Source organism: Paralichthys olivaceus, chromosome 5 (assembly GCF_024713975.1).
Source record: "Paralichthys olivaceus isolate ysfri-2021 chromosome 5, ASM2471397v2, whole genome shotgun sequence".
Lineage (NCBI taxonomy): Eukaryota > Metazoa > Chordata > Actinopteri > Pleuronectiformes > Paralichthyidae > Paralichthys > Paralichthys olivaceus.
Genome location: NC_091097.1, coordinates 2,692,831 through 2,713,922, shown reverse-complemented (window position 1 = coordinate 2,713,922; position 21,092 = coordinate 2,692,831). Strand labels below are relative to the sequence as shown.

At 41.1% G+C, this 21,092-nt stretch overlaps 1 protein-coding gene across 1 annotated transcript; it reads left to right on the top strand.

Annotated features, from left to right (window-relative positions):
• The first annotated feature begins 573 nt into the window (after positions 1-573).
• csnk1da (casein kinase 1, delta a) lies at positions 574-18,907 on the top strand. Its single transcript, XM_020103673.2, has 9 exons — positions 574-1,083; positions 8,199-8,309; positions 11,537-11,685; positions 12,142-12,370; positions 12,471-12,641; positions 12,813-12,961; positions 13,329-13,497; positions 13,650-13,762; positions 15,788-18,907. The coding sequence occupies exons 1-9, from the start codon at positions 1,008-1,010 to the stop codon at positions 15,836-15,838; spliced, it is 1,218 nt and encodes a 405-aa protein (XP_019959232.2). The 5' UTR covers positions 574-1,007; the 3' UTR covers positions 15,839-18,907.
• Positions 18,908-21,092: the final 2,185 nt, after the last annotated feature.

Here is a 21,092-nt window from a genome sequence, read left to right as displayed (position 1 = left end):
TTGAAAATGCGGTGATACTGCATCTGTATGATCTCCCACCAGTTGATGTTAGGGACCACCAGCGGATGGAATACCTCTTAGTACACAGATATATACTTTAATTGCAGTATATGAAAAAGAGCTTGTTAAAGTCAGACTGAACAAATGAGGTACCATCAATCAAAGAACATCCAAACTATCGATGGTGGGCTTTAAAGTGAAAGTCTACTATTCACCATCAGCTTTGGAAGTGAGTAGGCAGGTAGGTAGGTGGGTACTAGGTAGGTAGGTAGGTAGGTAGGTAGGTAGGTAGGTAAGTAAGTAGGTAGGTGAGTACTAGGTAGGAGGTAGGTGGGTGAGCACTAGGTAGGTAAGTTTAAGGTAGGTAAGTAAGTAAGTAAGTAAGTAGGTAGATGAGTACTAGGTAGGTAGGATTAAGGTAGTTAAGTAAGTAAGTAAGTAGGTAGGTGAGTACTTGGTAGGTAGGTAGGTAGTTAGATAAAGTGAAAGTTCTCTCTTGCTCAGAAACACCGTGCTGTTACTGACGCTGGTGTCTGTTGGCAGCTCTACAGTAAAAGGCTCTCTGGCAGTAGCGTCACGCAGCACGGAAGTGACGTCGGACGTAGACGTCGGAGGATCAGGATGCTGACAAGAAGCTGAAGCAGCATCAAGAGGGAGACTGTCCGAGCCCAGCCCAGAACCATAGCTCCTCAAAATCCGTCTTCATCCGTGGAGAATTAACCTCGACTCGTCTCAAAACCAGCGGGAGCATCAAGTTCACACTTCGACCTTTCCAACAAGCCCCGTATTACCGCCGGATGACATTGGCAGCATTTTGAAACAAGTGGCGAAAGATTGCGGGAGCGGAACCTACCCGGAGACAACACAGAGCGGTCAGCAGATCTCTTGAGGAGCTCCTCTGTTCGGCCTGTTCTGCTTTTTAACACCTTGCCTCTCAACCTGAACATTTCTTTTTCACATTTTCGAGCTAGCAGTGAGCTTGCTAGCCGACCACAGTTTCCCCTACCATGGAGTTGAGAGTAGGAAACCGATACAGACTGGGCAGGAAAATTGGAAGTGGATCATTTGGGGACATATACCTGGGTGAGTCGTTGTCAAAACCAACCTGATGTTTCTATTTGTGCCATCTTCCAGCAACGGCACGGAGCTGTGGCTGTTGTCCTGTTTCCCTGGTTTCTCCCTGAAGAAGCTTCTGCTCGATCAGCTGTTAGCTGTTTGGTGCTAAGCTACTAAGTTAGCGGCTAGCTGTAACAAAACGTCTGCTGTTTTAAATAACAATACGCTATCTGTGTGTATGTCTTTGTTCATGGTGCTCTAATCTGCCCTTTACCCGTCACAATCATATAACAAGTGTCCAAATGGAGTTTGGTAACGACGAGAATGGAAACGAACGGTTGCTGTGTAGCTAATCCCTTTATCAGCTATTAACTAGCTAATATGAGACTCCCCTGTCTGCCTGTAATCGCCGTCAGGCAGCAGCAGTCCAGAAACAGAAGATCTGACCAGGACACAGGCTTTGCTATTTACTGCCTGTAGTCTAAAATAACACGGAGCCACTCCGGCTGAATGTCTGAGAACAACAGGCCGCTCCACCTAACGATCTTCTGCTTCATGAGAGTTCACATAAAGAAGTGTTTCATCGAGAGGTTTCACGAAGTTCCCACAGATTCATATCGACATCGGTTCTTCTCAAAGGAACATGGTTTTAAAAGGAGAATGTCCACTGTGCTGGGGTTGGGTCCTTTTCAATTGAATTTGAACAAATCAAGCTCTCTGGCTCCTTTTCAGTGCCTGCTCATAAATGAGTAATCTTTAATATTTGTAATGACTCACTGGATGTGCCACCTCTTATTAAAGGTCTTTGCTGTATGAATTTGGTCCGATGTTGGACACTGATGCTGATTAGTGCATGTTGACCGAGATCTGCATTTGAAGGTGCAAACGTAGTGTGAGCATGTAGCTGCAAAATAAAAATCAGAACATTGGATGTATTTATAACAAAGCCATCTCCCTGACTGAGCCCTGCCACCTTCTAAATGCAACCTCTGGGGCCATATTGGAGGTCCACAGCTCCTGGAAACAGTGGTTGAGAACAGCTGATCACATTTCTGAGCTTAAGCTTTGGTCATCTGAACAACAGAAGAGACATTGTTAATTAATGAAGAGCTTTTACGGGCTGGGGACTGATCACTTCATCACTGACGTCTAATTAACTTGTAGAGGACAACACCCACCTCTGGATTTTGACACGATGACTTAAATAGCATTTAAAAAGAAATAGTTATTTATTTAGATTTTCTACTATCTGTGCCATAGTATGTGTACGGTGTATATGATTGTGAGCATTGAGGGGTGGACCACCTCTGAACCAAGATGTTATAGGAAACCCTGAGACATAAGCATATTTGATTTCACAAGGATTTTCATAACATGTATTTGGAAATGTTAAGCAAATATATAAAGCATTGGAAGTAAAAGATCTGAATGCTTTCATTTTTAGTTTATGCAGTAAAGCTTTGCATTAGTTTGCATGCATGAAAACGAAGCTGCTTCTTTATGTACTCATTTGGTCAAACCTCAGTTCCCCTAACAACATGGGAGGAAGTGTTTGAAATAATTTGGTCAGTTAAACACTTTGGCTTCCTGGTGTCTGTTGAAGATCAACATTTTATTTTGTATTTGTGAGTTTGTTTTTGCCTTGAAAGAAATAGAAAATCAGAGACAGATAACCTAAAAAATAACTTCAAATCAAGTCATCTACTACTCCTCCTCATAGTAGTAAGTATATGGTCTACTTAAATGACCTCTGCACTGTAAAGTTTATATTCAGATGTGTTCCTACACACATCTATATATTGGATGTGTTTACTTGTGATCAGAAAATCCTCTGGACAAAGTAGTTTCACAAGAGCAGAGTGAAAGTTGATTAAAGCATTATTTGGATTCAGTCTGTCTTCCACATGACCTGTTGTTAGGACTGACAGTGAGAGCTGCCAGCTGCTTACATAATCACTTTGTGTTTTTCTCTTTACTCCATGTCCTCTCCCCTCTGAGTGGCTGGGACTAAGGTTACGCAACACTGTTAACAAGCCAGAACAGAGTGTGGTTCTTTCAAATCAACGTGCCTGACCCACCCTGTGCTTCAAGTTTTTGAAGTCTGGTAACACTGCAATTAGCTCCAAGTAATTTATTTTTTCTTAAACTAAATATACGCAGGTAAGATATTTAATAACAAAGGTCTATCTCAAAGAAGATATGGCAAAACCAACATCGAAAGAAAATTAAATTTTGACAGTGGATGTATGACCTGTCACTATGTATAAAATGTTCTGTTTCACAGAATGCTTCGTGTTAGTACTCCCACTCAGCATTTGAACACGCTAACAACACTGACAACATGTGAGCAGCTTGGTGTGTCGGGGCTGGCTTAGTGGCGGGCTGTGCTTGTATTGGTGTGAGAGGTGGTGTGTTATTGGCAGGCGGGGAGATGAGCTCAGCTCTTGGAATGAATCCTTGTACTCTGTGTGCTGTGACAGGGTTCATATTGGTAGAATAGCTAGTAATCTTTCCAAGGTAAGCAGTTAGTCACATGGTAGAGTCAGGATGTGTTTCCTCAAAGTTCTGCTGTTGAGCCGTCTGTTGCTTCATCTGGTCTGATCTAGTGGGTGATGTTAAACCAAGCTGCAGAAATTCAGACACTGGTGCTTGTTTCTATCCAAACTCCCTAAACTGGATTTTCCCAACACTTGAGTAAAACAAATACACCTCCCCTACTTTCCTTCTTGTTGCATTGCATGTTTTGGGCTTAGTTTGTATGCTATGAATTTTGTTAGTTTCCCCTACTCCTATATGTAGGGTGGAAATCCTACCCCTTTATCAGGGGTGGGTGAGAGCCCCTACTGCTTGTTTAGTTTAGACCTCAATTTGTACTGGAAAACTGAACTATTGATCGTCTGGTCTAATTTGTATTTTAGTTTACTGATTGGGTGGCCAATTAGCTGTAGGATTGAATGAAAATGTCGCAAAATTTTTATGTAGGATCCCTCATCTTTGGACAAATTGACATTTTGAGAAATAGACTTAGTCCCGCAGGGAGATACCATTCCACTCTCATATATAGTTTTCAATTATTAGTTGTTCGATTAACCAACTAGCAGCTCTTGTAAGCCTAATCTAAATACTATAAAATAATAAATTCCCTTGACCCCGTCCAATCAAAGATAACAAATCCATATTCCAGTACTGTTGAAGTTCACTAATTAACATGTTATATTTGCTTTGGTTAGATCTGTTCAAAAACCTGTTGAGTTGTGGTGGTATGGGACATTAAGTATCAGGCTGTTTTCTGGTCACTGGTTTCTGGCATCATGTGCAAAATAATCTGAAATATTGCTTTATTTAACTCTTTTTTTATCAAAGATAAAATTTGATTTTGGTAAAAACAGTAGGAAATAACAAAACAATTATTTAGCACTGCAGACTGTTCCATAATTTGTGCGAACAATTTTTAATTGATTCTTAACCCTGCCTTTTATACATGTTATACCATTTGAACAGCACTGACAGAGCCAACTACAAATAGCTTTAAACTGACTCTGTGTTTTCCATAGTGCAATGAGTAGATTTCTCAGTATAGAATGAACATGTGAGAGATATGGCCCTTTCAACACTTGCAATGCAGAGAAACATTGCACTTTAATGTCTAATTATTTGATTTTAAATTAAATATGCTGAAGCTAAAAGTGTGTCGAACAAAAGAGAGTCCATTCGTCTTAACAGTTGCTGTGTGGACTGTATCTAAGTAAACTGAATTGCTCGCAGCAGTGTATGCTAAGAGGGATGGGTCCAATTATGCAAGTAAAGCTAACTGTGAAGTTCTTCAGGGGCTGTTAAAGTAAGATTAACTTAAGACATGCTCAGACTGATTCTGCTGGTGACTCAGTTTTCAAACTCATCTTCTGCTGCCTTTCTCTTTTTCTGCTTGTGGTTTGATTGTGTGTCAAGTTATGATTCAGTTATGTTGACGTCATCTCATCCAACCGATTCCCATTGTTGTAGTGACAGAGCAAAGGGCTCATTCAGAAGTTTTCCGTCTCTTCTGACAGTTATGCAAAATGCAAGACAAGCCCTGAAGTCCCTAACTTTTCCTGCAATGTTTCACAGGGGCCTTATGTGAGAACACAAATGTTTTAGTTAGTTGTTCTCGACATTTTCCAGAACTTTTCCTCCTAGCCCCTGAGTAAAATGCCCAGAAAATGTTAGACTGAGAATACAATAAGAAAATTAAAATGTCTCTGCAAGTGAGTGGGCTGATGTTTTTAACACACCACCGATGCAAAAAAAAAATATATAATTAATGACTTAGGATGAAAAAGAGGAGCCACACACAGGTATAGGAAGATGAAAGAGATGTCAACTCAGATAGACGAGATTGAGAACTTCTGGTGATAAGGGCCGAAACAGGTGGCTACGTTCTGTCAACACATGATTTCCACTGAATCGCTGAATTATAAGTTATTTCCGACTTAATGCTCTACTCAGACACCACGCCGCAACAAAATATTGTGGACATTTTCCTCTCGTTGTTGGTGCGTCTGAAATGTCCAGATACAATTTTATGGACATTTTCCGGGGGTATTTTAGGTGCTTTAGCTACATTTCAGAAATACTCACTGAACTGTAGGTCTTGCAGTTCACGTTCGACTCCAAACTTAATAATATGTTGCATCTGCTGGCTCATACCTCTCTCAGTATAATGTTACAGTATCTGGAAAGGGGATTGTTGGCATTCTGTGCCTGGTCTTACTTGTCTTACATCACATCATCCCTCTTGTCAGGATGCCCAGATCTGTGATGTGAATCTCCAAGTGACATTAAGAATAACTTGAATCAGAGACTTCACTTTGAGCTCATTGTCTCATTACTATGTATTCATGTTCCTGCTGAGTGACGTGGGATGGTTCATTTATTAAATGCTGTGTGATATTTCAAATTTGCCACTTGCAACTTTGCCCCCGCTGTGCTAAAATCAGTGTTGAGGGACGTGTCTGAACATGTTTTTCCAGCAGCACCACTCAGGATAAAAAAACGCTGCGTACATGTACACACTGTTTAACCAAAAAACAAACTTACAAGTAGACCAGTTTGAGGCTGCATTCCCTCATCATTCATCATTCTTAATTGAGTGACTAATAGGAACAAGCATGAACTAGAACTGTAAGAGTTCTAAGTGTCTTAGGTGTGTTTCAACATTTTACACCTCAACTAAAATACAGCATACTTTGATACTGATTGCTTAACTTTGCAGTGGTTTGCATTAATTGGTAGAGATTGTTACTAGTTTAAAAATAATATGGATCCATGCTATCTTTACAAACCAACAGAATGATTGTGGGATAGACAGCTGTGCTGATTGGCCAAATTGTATTTGAAAAACCATTCAATGTGAGTGCTGTGGATGAGGAGCTAGTGCCAAAAAGGGATTATAATAATCTGTCAATTATCCTCTCAATAATTTAGTCAGTGAAATAATAATAGACATGACATATTATCAAAGGAAATTATTAAAATTAAGTGATATTGCGATACCAGCATGGGAAATGCCTCTGAAAATGCTCGGTCAGCCATCGGCGAGTGTGCCGATTAGTTTCATCCAGATAACACTGCAATTTTCTTTTCTCAGTAATCACTTCTTCTTTTCCATCAAAAAGAAGCAGCTGTCACCGTCCTGCCATTGGCAGGTTCCGTTTTTAAAGCGGTAAAGAGGAAGTAGTCTCTGGTTTGTAGTTGTAGCCGTAACTAGCTAAAATGCAAAAACCTTTGCAGTATGAAAGTAAGTCTGCAACATTTTACCCTTCGAGGGTAGGCTCCAATGCTTCATATTACAATGCCAGCAAAGATATACGAAAGTGCAAGGATTTCACAGAGAAGAGAAAAAGGATTTGTGTTTTTCAAATATTAATGTCAAAAACTGTATAAAAAATGATAAAATATTGCATTCATTCTGTGTATGTATGTTTTTCAAAGGGTTAACATGAGCCAGACATGCAACAATGATAGCAATCTTCACTTCCTTACAGGGTTAGTAGCATACGACTGTTAAAATACATTATATGAGCACTGGTATCAGATCAGTACTCTGTATCGGCCAATACGAAAAGGCCAGGTATTGGCACATCTTAAAGAACACAGCGTTAAAATGTTTACTCAATGTACTGACTATTGCTTGTTTATAAAACAGAATAAGCCAACAAATGTAGAAGTGTAGGCAGCAATCTTTTGACGTGATCAATTAATAATTGCACACAATTTTCAATTAAAGTAATTTTCTGTTGATCTGTAAAAACTCTTCGGTTGACTAGACTTAATAACTGAGTGTGCATTATGTGTATCGTGCACTTAAATCTTCCTGTATAAAGAGTTTGATGGCTGAAGTTGGAACACTGATCAGTTGGTTGGAGTCATGGCCCTAATTTCATGCCCCACCCTGGTCAGTGCAGCTCAGCCCACCTAGATGACATCATACAGAGAAATCAATGATGCTCCATTGATGCTGCTGTCAGCCTACATGATTGAACAGCTGCTCTGTGTGTTTGAGTGTGCGTGTATGCTGGTGTGCGGGTAATGCAATTACGTAACCTGGTGTCCAGTTGCTGTGTTTGTGTGGAGGGAACTGGAACCCATAACCATATTTAGGAAGAAGCCAGCTGAAGCAGGGATTTGTCCTATCACACGGAACAGCAGTTCCCCAAATCCTCTTGTCAGTGTTTGATTGTTAAGCTGGGCCTAGGAGCAACCCGAGCATACCAGAAGTTTGTCTCTTATTGAAATTGTAATGATAGCATTGAGGAATGCGGGCTGCACATGCAAGTCGATACACGAAAGAAGAGCTGGTTACATACGGTGCACATTGTTGGTATCTTCTTCCATTTAGGCTGGTTGTGATGTGTTAACCATCGTTATATGCTTGTGAACCCTTCATCACTTTAATCACCACCCAAGTGATTTGTATGTGTTTATTTCTGTGAGTAGCAGCATTATACAAAGCAAAATTTAACTTAACATGTATCAAGTTACTGACCTGCTACAGGGCTCCCTTGACCTTCCCATGCTGCTGTTGGAGTTTGTGACATACTTACCTTTGATTATTACATTCTATGATAAATATACAACATCTGCCTGTCTGTTTCTTTTTCTAGGTACTGACATCTCAGTTGGGGAGGAGGTCGCCATCAAATTGGAATGTGTGAAGACCAAACACCCACAGCTCCACATAGAGAGCAAAATCTACAAGATGATGCAGGGTGGAGGTACTATATACTGTAACACACCTTGTGCACAACACACCCTGCCACGTTGTTTTTATGATCTAAGAACTCCACACTCACTTACAAGCACTGTAAAATGTAAGCCAACATCCACCCACCATTGTAAATCATTAGAAAACTATGCCTGTTTGGTGCCTCTGAACATGTTGAGGTAACTAACTTGAGGAAGTTGTTGGCAGGGATTTAAAATTCTCCATCGTTACATGATCTTTTCCTTTAACTGGAATCTTTTGGATTGTAGCCACGCCCTGTATGAGGTCAGTCCAGAACCATTGGGAAAACTGCAACTGGAGAGTTAGTGTGATACAGTGAGCATTGCATCCATATGAAACAGTGACATGCAGATCACAGGTTATTTATAATGTAAAAACAGTTAATGACCCCAAAGCAAGGCTATGGGCATTTACATGCTGGTGTTCCCCTAGTTTGTCCCTGTACTTTTTCCGTAATGAAATGAAACACCGTACCGATTTAGAAATAATCTCAGTCAATATAAAGGCCACAGATATACAGTACTTGCTGTGATGCAAGGCTTTGTGCCCTTGGGAATTGTTACAGAGTACTTGCCTAATGACTCGCCTGCACTTGTAGAATTTTAAAATGATGAATTTTACTGGCTCAACAACTAGCAAAGTAAACAAGGTCAGCAATGCTTGTAATTTGTCATCCATGTTGCATTCACCACTGCTGAGGCGGATTCCATTTGTTTGCTTTCAGAAAAGGGACACATAATATAATGATATGATATAGGGCTGGGCGATATGGCCCAAAACAAATATCACAATATTTTTGTGCTATATATCGGGATACACAATATATATCCCGGTATTTCGTATCTCCTCTAAATCACTATACAAATGTTAAATTCATAAAAGTCCACAGGAACTGAATAAGCTAGCGGATGTTAGCATTTCAGACAGTCCCTAAATGCACCTCGTCAGAAGATATCAGCTGACATTTAGGCTTAAAACAACTTATAAATGTCGGGGCTTGTCTTCTGATCATTGAGCAGCTGTGGATCATAGAGGAAACTTGTGTTTCACTGTTTACACTGTTCTTCAACAAAGTCACTGACCGGCTGCTTCACGTGAACGCGCCTCGCATCTCACGACACACACAAGCGTTCACTCTCACTGGAGCCGCTCACGTTCATCATTTGTAAAATGATTCGTTTGGTTCAGCGTTCACATAGAATATGAACAAACTGTCAGTTACCGTCTCTGAACGCTCGTCAGCTCACTGGGACTCTTCACCCTCTCTCCCTCCCTCCATGCCCTCTGAGTCTCTTCCCTCTACTGATACAAAAATACGCATGAGCACAGGAGAGTTTTCTGGATGGGCAGGGGAGTGAGCAGTCTGCTGTGAGGGGCATGAGAAGAGAGACAGCGGAACCCTGAGAGAATTTCATGCTGACGGCTTAAAACTTTCAAGTGAAAATGTATGGTCGAGATACAGTCATTTTATACATCGCACCTGGTACAAGCTGCGATACATCAAGTATATTCAATATACCGCCCACTCCTAATATGATATAAAGTAATGTATTGTGATTGGAAAATAGCATAATTTTCACTGTTTTAAGCCTAAATGTCTTCTGATATCTTCCGTACAAGGTGCGCTCCCTCGGGCACGCCATCCTGTGGCTACATCCGCTAGCTTCGCTACTTCCGTTAGTGGACATTTAGGCTGATAACACAGTGTAAATGACCTCGATTTGAGTCGAATATGAATGTCGGGGCTTGCAGACACTTGGATGACACCACACAAGCAGTATTTAGGAATTTTATGTGGACTCAAACACTTCACCCACCCCTCTATCAGCATAGCGGAGAGCAGATACATTTTGTGTGAACTATCCCTTTAAGGTCCAGTGTGTAAGATTTAGGTGAAAGGGATCTAGAAATTTAATGTAGAATAATCCTCATGATGTTTTCATTAGTTTGTTTCATCTTAATTGTATGAATTGTAGTTTTCTTTACCCCAGAAAAGAACCTTTATATTTAAATACTTTATATTTACATCGAGGGGACCCTCTCTACAGAGGCTGCCATTTTTTTTTACATTAGTCCAGACTGGACAAACTAAACACCTTTTTAGTTTTAAAGGCTACAACATGTTATTTTTCATGTTTGGAAGGAGAGGGTGAGGTGAGGGGTGTTCAGCTGCAACATGCAATTTCAACACTAGACGTCACTAAATTCTACACACTGTACCTTTAAGTTAATTTAAAATCTTAAATCTCCTCTAGTCTGCGGTTCTGTCGAGCTCAGTCTTGGAAGTGGAAAGGTAGAAAGATGCATGAGTGAATAGAACGTGAAGTTCTCAGTTTGGATACGTGCTCCTCTACACATGTACAGTGCTGTACATAGTTTCTTTAACTCCACAGATTGTATCATGATGGCAAATAGTTTGCTTGACAGAGCATGTACTGTAGAAGAGGTGGACTCTCTTTGTAAGGACTACTGTGCACACACATGCAACTGTATTTTTGTTCCAGCATGGCAAGATCTAGTGGGGCATGGTGGCTGACCCAGACAGATGGATGTATTTTCGTTCATATGTATATAAATAGCTGGTGCACAGTGTCTGTGCGTAGTGCAGTGTGAGGTGCTGAGCAGCAGCATTTTGTTGCTGTCTGCCTCTAGAAGGAAATGCCATATGGCCTCTTGGTCTTGGCAGCGTCAGCTAATTACCAGCTACTACTAAACCAGCTGGCCTCTGCCTCGACACTTGGGGCATGATCGAGTTGTTAAAATTTGAACTTTTCCTTATTGTCTATGGTATTACACTGGCCTGTACCCAGAACTGATAAACCGTTACATGTGTCTGTCACGGCCTTATCATTAAGGTGGTTTGCAGAATATTGAATTGACTAATATAACATGCCACATTATTATTCTATTCACTCTGAGAAAGAATATAACAAAACTCTGTTTGACTTTCTGGTGAATCAAGTGGTTTGAATAATATTACTTCACCAGAAACTAATATTTTATTCAAGCTTGTGTTAGCTTGTACTCCTGATTTGCCATTTTATATTTTAGGTTGTATTATAATCTGTACAGACTCTCATACACTTTCCTCTTGAGAGCATTGTGAGCAAACATAATTGTCTGAATGTCTTTTGGTAACTTAAACATCACAGGACTGAATAAACATGAGACAAATGTAACCATTTTTCCTTTTTTTCACTCCCTCTTCTCCTCCAGTGGGTATTCCAACGATAAAGTGGTGCGGGGCTGAGGGTGACTACAATGTGATGGTAATGGAGCTGCTGGGGCCCAGTCTGGAAGATCTGTTCAACTTCTGCTCCCGCAAGTTTAGCCTCAAGACAGTCCTGCTGCTGGCCGACCAGATGGTGAGAACCACAGAGGATGAGACAGCAAGAGGGTTGTCTGATGTTATGGTTAATGTGGAGGCTTTTAACAGAATCTTCACTCAGACAATAGACCTCATCTTCTGTAACATGCCAGAGGGTTTTTTTTACGTCCTCGCAACATGATACATGATAACGTTGCCAGATGTTAAAGTATTGTACCAGAGGCTTAAAATTGTTGTAATCATTAACAATATGCAAACAATATGGCATTGCTGCATTTACATAACCTGGACAGTAAAACTCTGAGAGGCCTGGTTGAGCTATGCCGTCATTGGCAACCTGCCAAAAGTAGAATATATTCAAACAAATTGGGTGAATTATGTGAAATGGGTTCGAACTAAAAGCCCTATTGTAAATCCACCACGCAGCTCTGGATTGATCCAAAATCCCAGAGTTTAGTTCTGCCATCAAATCCTGTCCTGCTCTCCCCTCTAGATCAGCCGCATTGAATACATCCACTCCAAGAACTTCATCCACAGAGATGTGAAGCCAGACAACTTTCTGATGGGGCTCGGTAAGAAGGGCAACCTGGTCTACATCATCGACTTCGGCCTGGCTAAGAAATACCGTGATGCCCGCACGCACCAGCATATCCCGTACCGCGAGAACAAGAACCTGACCGGCACAGCCCGCTACGCATCTATAAACACCCATCTGGGCATTGGTGAGACACATCTGCTGACTTCTGCCATGAATGGATAAATCACTCCAAAGTCTATGAAACCACGATGCGACTCTCCTTGTCTCTCTCCATCTGTCTACAGAACAGTCCAGACGAGACGACTTGGAGTCACTGGGATACGTCCTGATGTACTTCAACCTGGGCTCTCTGCCCTGGCAAGGTCTCAAAGCAGCCACCAAGAGGCAGAAGTATGAACGCATCAGTGAGAAGAAAATGTCCACACCCATTGAGGTCCTCTGCAAAGGCTACCCATGTATGTTTGACTCTTCCTCCCACCTTTCATGAGTCTTTATAGGATTTCTTCTGATCGTAACCCTTCTCAGAAAGCTTTTTAGAGCTTCAGACTTAGTACTGCTTTTGTATCAGGGAGTCAGTGTAGAGTGTTTTCTGCTTTTGAACGTCGTTGTCCTCTTCGTCTCCACAGCGGAGTTTGCCACCTACTTGAACTTCTGCCGTTCCCTGCGGTTCGACGACAAACCAGACTACTCGTATCTCCGCCAGCTCTTCAGAAACCTCTTCCACCGCCAGGGCTTCTCCTACGACTACGTCTTCGACTGGAACATGCTCAAATTTGTAAGTTGTGTTACCACATTGAAGGGATTTGTTTCACTCTGTCTTCTCTGACCTAAATGGATAGTTCACAGAAAAAGGAAAATTCCCTCTTTATCTTCTCACCACCATCAGCATAATGGTGAGTAGATGATGAGGGAATTGTAATTTTCCAGTGAACTATCCCTTGAGGTCACTGATGGGTTTTCATTTCTATGTAGTTCCCAGCTGACTGTGTTAGTCATGCAGAACAACAGCATTCCTGCTGACGTCTAAAAAAACTGAAATACCACAGTTGACGTATGGTATGAGTGTTGTAAGGCAAAAGATGTGTGTTGGGTGTTACAGATGGGCCTGTCTCAGACTCATAACTCTGTCTCTGATGTGTCAGGGCGCCAACAGGGCTGTGGAGGACGCAGAGAGGGAGCGTCGGGAGCGGGAGGAGAGGCTGAGGCATAGCAGGAACCCCGGGGCTAGGGGCATGGCATCAGCCTCAGGAAGAGCCAGGGCAGCTCAGGACGTCGCAGCCCCCTCCCCACTGAACCCCACCTCACACACAGGTCAGTGCTCACAGACACACACTTTTAACAGGATTAGGGAAAGTAGAAATCAACTGAAAGCTTTTCTATTATATTTATTTGCAGTTAAATGGTGTTTGGTGGATTGACTTCCTCAATGATAATCAGACCCGTTGTACCATTCTGTCTCTCAGGTTTGGAGAAAGAGAGGAAAGTGAGCATGCGTCTTCATCGTGGAGCACCTGTCAACATTTCCTCCTCAGACTTGACGGGGCGCCAGGACACATCCCGTATGTCCACCTCACAGGTAATCGATACACACGCACATGTGCACACACACACAAACACCAAGAAAAGAAATTCCAATTTATGAAATCTATGCGAGTGACAAATCAAGTTACATACTCCTCAGCAGGAATGTAAAATATTTGTGCCATATTTGCTAATAAATATTGCCAAATGCAAAAAAGAGGAAATACATATTATCAGAGAACAAAGTGTTTAGGATAACTTCGCTTGTACAAAATGTTTGTTCCCTTTTTAAAAAAAATCATTTTACAATCGAAAAATTAATCAGAGATAGAAAGTAGCGAAACATCAGTTTTGTAACATCAGAAGAACATCAACGTAACATCAGCGAGACGGACAGATGGGTTTAAGTTCAGCTCCTACCGTCGCACTGGTAGTGTGGATCTGGACAGTGGAGCAAAACATCCCAGCAGCACTCTGCTGTTTCATTAGGTTTTCTCTCCTTTTTTTTTTTGCACCTTCTTGGCTGGAGAAATCTTCTCAGAGGGTCATGAATCTGTTCCCTAGATTTAGATTTATGAAAATGAAAACATTATTATTAGTCTCTCCTATGCACAGAAAGCATTGCAGGCCTGTGCCCTGTCTTTGTGATGGGCCTGCATTCTTGTAGACTGACTGCTCCTCCAGGTGGTCTGAAGGGGAACTACCAGTTGTAAGGAAAAATGGAAACCCGAAATCACATATTCAACAGGACGTGCCTGTAACAGTCGACAGTTCAGACAGAGGAAGCCTGTAAACGAGTTGAATAAAAGTCATCTTTTCTTTTGCCTCTAAATCTCTGCTGCTGTACGCTGTTGATTAGAGCAGGACTTATAAATAATAAAAAACCCTGCTGAATAATTTAGATCATTTGCATGTGTTAATATGCAGGGTCGTTAAAATTACGCGTGTACATATTAACCCAGACAATTTCTGGTATTGTTAAGCAATAAGTTCTTTTCGTTACAATGTCCATTCACAGATATCACAAAATCTCAACAAAGAACAGTCTGTGTGACTTAACTCTGATGGTAGCAATCACTACAAATATGACTCTGATTCTTCTGACACCCAATTCCGGCTGGCAAATCCACTGCTGTCAGTTTTCAGTAGGAAGTGGTTCAAATAAAAACAATCAACAATGAAGGATTCTGCGCATGAATTAAACAAAAAAAACTATTGTTTTATACTGTTACTCTCATTCTTAATAATAATAATTATTGTGTTAGCATTGACAGTAAATCATCCAGGCTGTAGCACTGTGAACGTAATATGTTTCACTTAACACACCCTCCCAATATATTCAAAAAAACATTCAAATATACTCCCTTGTCCCCATGGTTACATGGCATGTCCTCATCTGAGAGGAATACCAGATAACATCATGTCGTCTGTATGCATCCCATCTGTTTTCCATTGGAAACAATCAGTTGATAAAATTAAGTGAGTGTATAAAATTATGAAAACCCCAAAGAGTTGATTCAAAGGTTCAGTGTGTAGAATTTAGTGATATCTAGTGTTGAAGCTGCTTGTTGCAGCTGAACACCTCTCACCTCACCCTCCACTTCCAAACATGAAAAAGAACCTGTGGTAGCTTCAGTTGTCATAAAAACTCAAAAGGTGTTTAGTTTGTCCAGTCTGGATTAATGTAAAAAACATGAGGACCCCGTAGAGAGGGTCCCCTCGATGTCAATATAAAGTATTTGGATATAAAGGATCTTTTCTGGGGTAAAGAAAACTACAATTCATACAATTTAGATGAAAGTGAAAACATCATGAGGATTATTCTTCATTAAATTTCTGCCAATTGATCCCTTTCACCTAAATCTTACACACTGGACCTTTAATGTTAAAGGAATAGTTTAACATTTTGGGAACTATTCCATTTTGCTTTCTTTTCTACCTGTTTCCAGGGCTGTAGCCTCACATTTAGCACACTGTTGGTTGAACTGTTCCTTTAGGTCATGTGAACCACAGACTTGTTATTGACAGTTGATGACATCATCATCATCAATAAGCCAACATTTTCCCTCTGTCCTCTCAGGCTCTGTCCCGGGTCACGCCCAGCGGCCTCCAGTCTGCAGCTCCACGGTGAAGTCCGACCATCCACCCATGTACCATGGAGGCCTCAACATGCAGCACACTCACACTCACACTCACACACTCACACACTTACACACACACTTACACATACACTGGACTCTTGAATGATGCAGGGGACTACCAAGCAATGCACAAGAGTCTGGCTGCGCTCTTGTTCACTCGACGGAGGAAGAGTCGCACCACCAGGAGTGTGTTTGTGTGTGTGATAGAGAGATGGGCGGGTGGAGAACAGTTTGGTTGCCTTAACAACCTTGGCAAAATAACAGCCGCAGCCTCCCTTCTTCCTCTCTTACGGAAGATGTGGAATCACTCCCCCTCCTTGCCCTCATTGTTGATGAAGCCATCAATTCACTTTTCTCTGGCATCATGTTTGTTTGTTTTTTCTTTTTTTAACTTTGGTTTTACTTATTTTTATTCTTTATCATTAAACTTCCTCTCACACCAGCTCCACTGGTCAGACTTTACAAGGGTTTGAAAATGGAGAAAGACGAGTCTCTTACTTATTGGAAATAGTTTGTGGGACTTTTTGGAATCCAAGATCCAGAAGGCGCATGATCCATCATGGCAGTGTTAAAGCACAGTGCCTAAGCTCTCTTTTGTGTTCCGAAAGACTTTTTAAATACCACAAGTTAACATTTACTTTTCCTTTTTTTAGGTGTTTGAGGTTTAAATTTTAAGGTAGATTAACCCCAACTGTTTTTAAAAAGAGGGAAAAAGCTCCCGTTAATGTTCTATTTTCCAATCTGATCCTAGAGTATGAGTGGTTTTGTCCTCCTCAGGTGCGTTGGAACCAGGATGTTGTATTAAATCTGAACACATGCAGCACATTTTCTTTCAGTCTTCAGGTTGTGACTGCACCGTGCTGCTTGGCAAAGCTGTGAATGGAACAGTGTAATAGTCGGGATGTCGGTCTGTCCACGCTGAATGGATGAGATGTTGTTTTTGTGCATAGTGATGTGGTTTTTGTGTGTTTTTGTGGTTCTGTCTTAGGGTTATACAAGCTCAACGGGGTATGTGTGTATGTATGTGTGTGTGTTTCATATAAATATATATACACACACATACATATATGTATAAAAAATATTGACTTTTCCAATGTAATAATAATTGCTGCAATTTACAGCTTTACAAAAGTAGGACAGAGCATAACATTTGTAATAATCAATTTGCATGATTGTTTTGGAGAATTCATCCGATAAGACGTAACTGCTCTTCAGTACGTTTGCTCAGAATCGGGCGATGTCCGCATTCATTACTTCTAGCCTTATCCTGTTCGAAGTACTTTCATATTGAGTATGTGCCATTACACAATATTTTATGACATGGTTGCACAGTGCACAACTGAACCACAAGAACTTCAGAAAAAGACAGTCAGTTGTGGTGACGTGTCCTCGACAACTGACAAAATTAAAGGCACACTCGTTCAGGATAACAACTCAGCCTGTGAAAACAGTTTTATACTGGAATTGCACTCAGTCGAGCACATACCTCCGCCAAGGACCAACAGTCAATTCTGTCCAGCCGCACCAAATTAGACATCCTCACAAATATCAGTCCACAAGCCATCAAGATCTCTGCTGTGTTCCCTCTGAAAGTGTCAAATTGTCTTACCTCGCAGTGATAAAGTAAGTGGGGAAAACCTCAGATCCACACTTGAATTTTAACGGGTTCTTTCTTGACCCACCAAGAAAAAAAATGGTCAGTTAAGTGGTTTCTGCACAATCCTGCTGAAAAAACAAACGGACAGGGGCGAAAACCTTCTTGGCGGAGGTACAAATATCTGGTGGTGCTCTGGAATAGAATACCATGCAGTTACATAATAGTGTCAGTATGATCCAGTGTTACTGGAGCTCGAACCGTGTTAGCTTTGGTTACCTCAATTTTGACGATTTGACTATTCTATAAATCTGTTTTTGCAAGACCCACAACACTAGAAAGGGCAATATACAAAATCACTGGAGTGTTTAAAAGATACTGTCCCCCAGATTGAGCTTCAGGGCATTTGCAGTGAGTTGGCATCATTTGGTTGCTCTCTTGGGCACGATGACAAAATACCAGCTTGTAAAATGAATAGTTTCACCAGAATAGTGAAGATATAAGTAGCTGCAACTGTTCCTGTAGTGGTACAAGAATGAAAACCATGCGATCAGGCTTGTCCAGTAGAATTCCATTGAAACATCCCTGAACTGGCTCTGATGGTGATTTCTCAGAGCAGTCAACGTGAGAGCCGTGCGCTCTGAGGATCCAGGTAGAAAGAGGGATCAGGTTAAATGGAGGCGAAGAGGTGTTGGAGAGCAGCGGACAGAGTGTTGTGAGAAAGGAGTTCACGCTCGAGTCCCCAACGGTACAAGAACTAAACGTCTCAAGTGGCTCTCCTCATCGTCTCCTATCTCTCTGTCAATAAGATACTTGATTTGAGCAGTCAACCAACCGATGTGACCAATGAATCCTGCAGATTTTTAAGTAGAAAACTCTCGATCCGGTAGAGTAGTTCTAACGTATTTTAGGCCATTTTCTGTAGTTGAAGGGGAATTGGGGTTGTAGTTGCTAATTTGTACTTGTATGTTCTGTTGTCGTGTATAGGATGTGCCTACTCTGTCTACCACGTCCAAATGAGCAACTGTTAGGTTTGGGATGATGATGATGACGACGGTGTATGGTGGGACTGGTAATGCTTCACTCCATTAGATTCCTGCTAAGGCAGCTTTTTAAAAATGTACTTCACCTGTGGGCTTGTAAAACAAACCAAAAAAAAAAAAAAGATTAACTTATTTGTCTCACTGATGATGGCTATGATAAATGCAAGTACACTTTACTGGGGATGATAGTTTACTTTGTCAGTCTGCTTTACTCAGTTTCTTATTTTCGTCACCACCTGTGCAATTTGCTTTTAACTGTGCAGTGGAGATGGTTGCTCATGTCCCACAAGGCATCTCTTCACTGTAGATCATTGGGAAATCTTTGTCTTTCCACTCCCACCTTATGAATTTTGCTCCTCACTTGTAATACCACTGTATTTGTGTATTTTAAAATTGTGTAAATAAATTAATAAGTACTTGTATTTGTTGTTTTTATTGACTGACTTTAAATTGAGATTTTTGTGGTCGATATTTTAGTGTCTGTGGGATTTTGGGAGAATTTTGCTTGAGGGTGGTGGGCTACTAGAAGAAAATTAATGACTCCTCCAAAAGGATTTATTCATAGGGGCCCTTACATGGAACGTGTTACGGGAGAGGGGCGACTGGCTGGCTACCTCCACGACCTGATCTCAGATAAGAAAGACAATGGATGGGTTTTATTATGATTTGTCAAGCAGATGTCTTTAACTTATGAAAACACAGTCTGTGTATGAAGAAGTGTATGCTGGGTTCAGGTGAGAGAACGAACACAAGTTGATCACAGAGTTCCACAAGGTTCTGTCAATGGACCACTACTATTCACATTCTGCCTCCTCCATGCTACATTAAGAAATGTTGAAAAGTCCTGCAGACCACACATTAATCACATTAAATGAATTAGTGAGCTAAACTCAAAGCATGCCATAAGGGCAAGGGTCTGGAGAACCTGTCTGTTTCTGCTTTCATTGCCCTGGAGGCTGAGTTATTTTGGGTCAGAATGTCCTTAAACTCAACATCTTTTCTCAAGATCACTTTAAGATGGATTATTGGACTTTCTTTATCATCATGCTGTCCTTACAAGTCTCCAAATACTATTTGATAAATCCAAAACACTGCAGGAAGTCAAAAAAGACACATTTGTCCTGTTTCTCTGCATTGGCTCCCTATAACCTCCACAATATACATTTTTTTATTATATTGTTGGAGTCGATGGGATAAAGAAGTCGGGACATTTCTCATTTTCTGCAATTCTCGATGTGCATTTATCTACAAACTTTTTTGATTACAGAGCACTTCCGCAAAACATGTCCTTTTAACCCCTCCTGGTGCCCTTGTTACCATGGTAACCCCCACAGCTCCTCACAGGATTAAGTAATAGTGCAAACCCCATAGTGCAGATCAAATACAGTGTATACCGGAACCACAGTCTTTGGTGAATTCTATCATCTGTGTCCACGACATACGTCCCCCCAGACCATACTATATACTATACTATTATTTAGAGCTCATGTACTGTATTAACCTAACAGATCACTTCATTGTCAAAAATGTTGCTCTTTAGTAATGCTCATAGTTAGAGCTGCTCAGGTGAGCTCATCCCTTGTCTATCATGCAATAGGCTGAGACTGCTAGGTGGACCTCCCATGATGCACCGATCACATCGCTCCCTCTCTCCCCATGTATTCATATCTCAGATCCACCCAGAGTCTACCTCTTCTCTGGGTTTCTTCCTGTTAAAGGGAGTATTTCCTGGGGGTTGATGTTGTTTTTGTAAGTAATTTTACAGAAGGGGACAGTTTGTACCTGCTCTTGATGTGTAATGGTCCTCAGACCTTTGTTTCGTTTGTTTATTGACACTAGAAATTAAATGGAGTGGACACAAACACGCGTTCATTGTCCAGGGACAATGTGGGCTGTAGACATCAGTGAATGCTCCACAGCAACAGCGCCCCACTTTTTTTATTCTCTGATTATTAACACTCTGTCAGTCTGAGCATAACAGGAAGAGAGTCGCGGTAAGGCAACGCCTCTGATCACGCAGATGCTCCTCACACTTACAGCATAGACTGGGTGCTGAGCAGAAAAGGGAAATAGTAAAACAATGATGCTTCTTCTTCATTATTCACCATTGCTATGCACATAATCATAGTAAAAAGACATTAAATGTCTGATCATAGAAGAGGAAAATCATTTTCCGAAGCTTGGATCTGAGTTTTATACTTAATGTCAGTAAACCAGCAGGTCACAGGAGGAGGCCTGGAGGAGTTGGGTGGAGCTGATAATGGTTGAACATATCTCGCTGTTAAAAACTGTCTATTACTCACTGAATCTCAAATGTTATATTATTTATTACTTACATCAAAACGATTTTTATTTTAATAAGACTCTGGCAGAGCTTTTTAAAAAAATGACCCTGTCACAATCTATGAAATCTAAAATCCTCTAACATAACACAAACAAACCTTTGGTTCTACTCATCATATCTGCTATCAGTATTGTAAAGTCCAGCAACTAAAATACCCAACACATTTTCCTGTCAATCTCCAATTTTTCCAACTGCCAACGAAAGGCAAGTTTCTTTCCACACTGAGTCACCTCTCCTCAAAACACCGGACAACGAGGCCTCTG

Coding starts and splice junctions, on each gene's coding strand:
- csnk1da (XM_020103673.2), top strand. CDS start 1,008: ATGGAGTTGAGAGTAGGAAACCGATACAGACTGGGCAGGAAAATTGGA. Junction 12,371..12,470: donor AAACACCCATCTGGGCATTG/GTGAGACACATC, acceptor ATCTGTCTACAG/AACAGTCCAGACGAGACGAC. Junction 13,763..15,787: donor CCCGTATGTCCACCTCACAG/GTAATCGATACA, acceptor CTGTCCTCTCAG/GCTCTGTCCCGGGTCACGCC.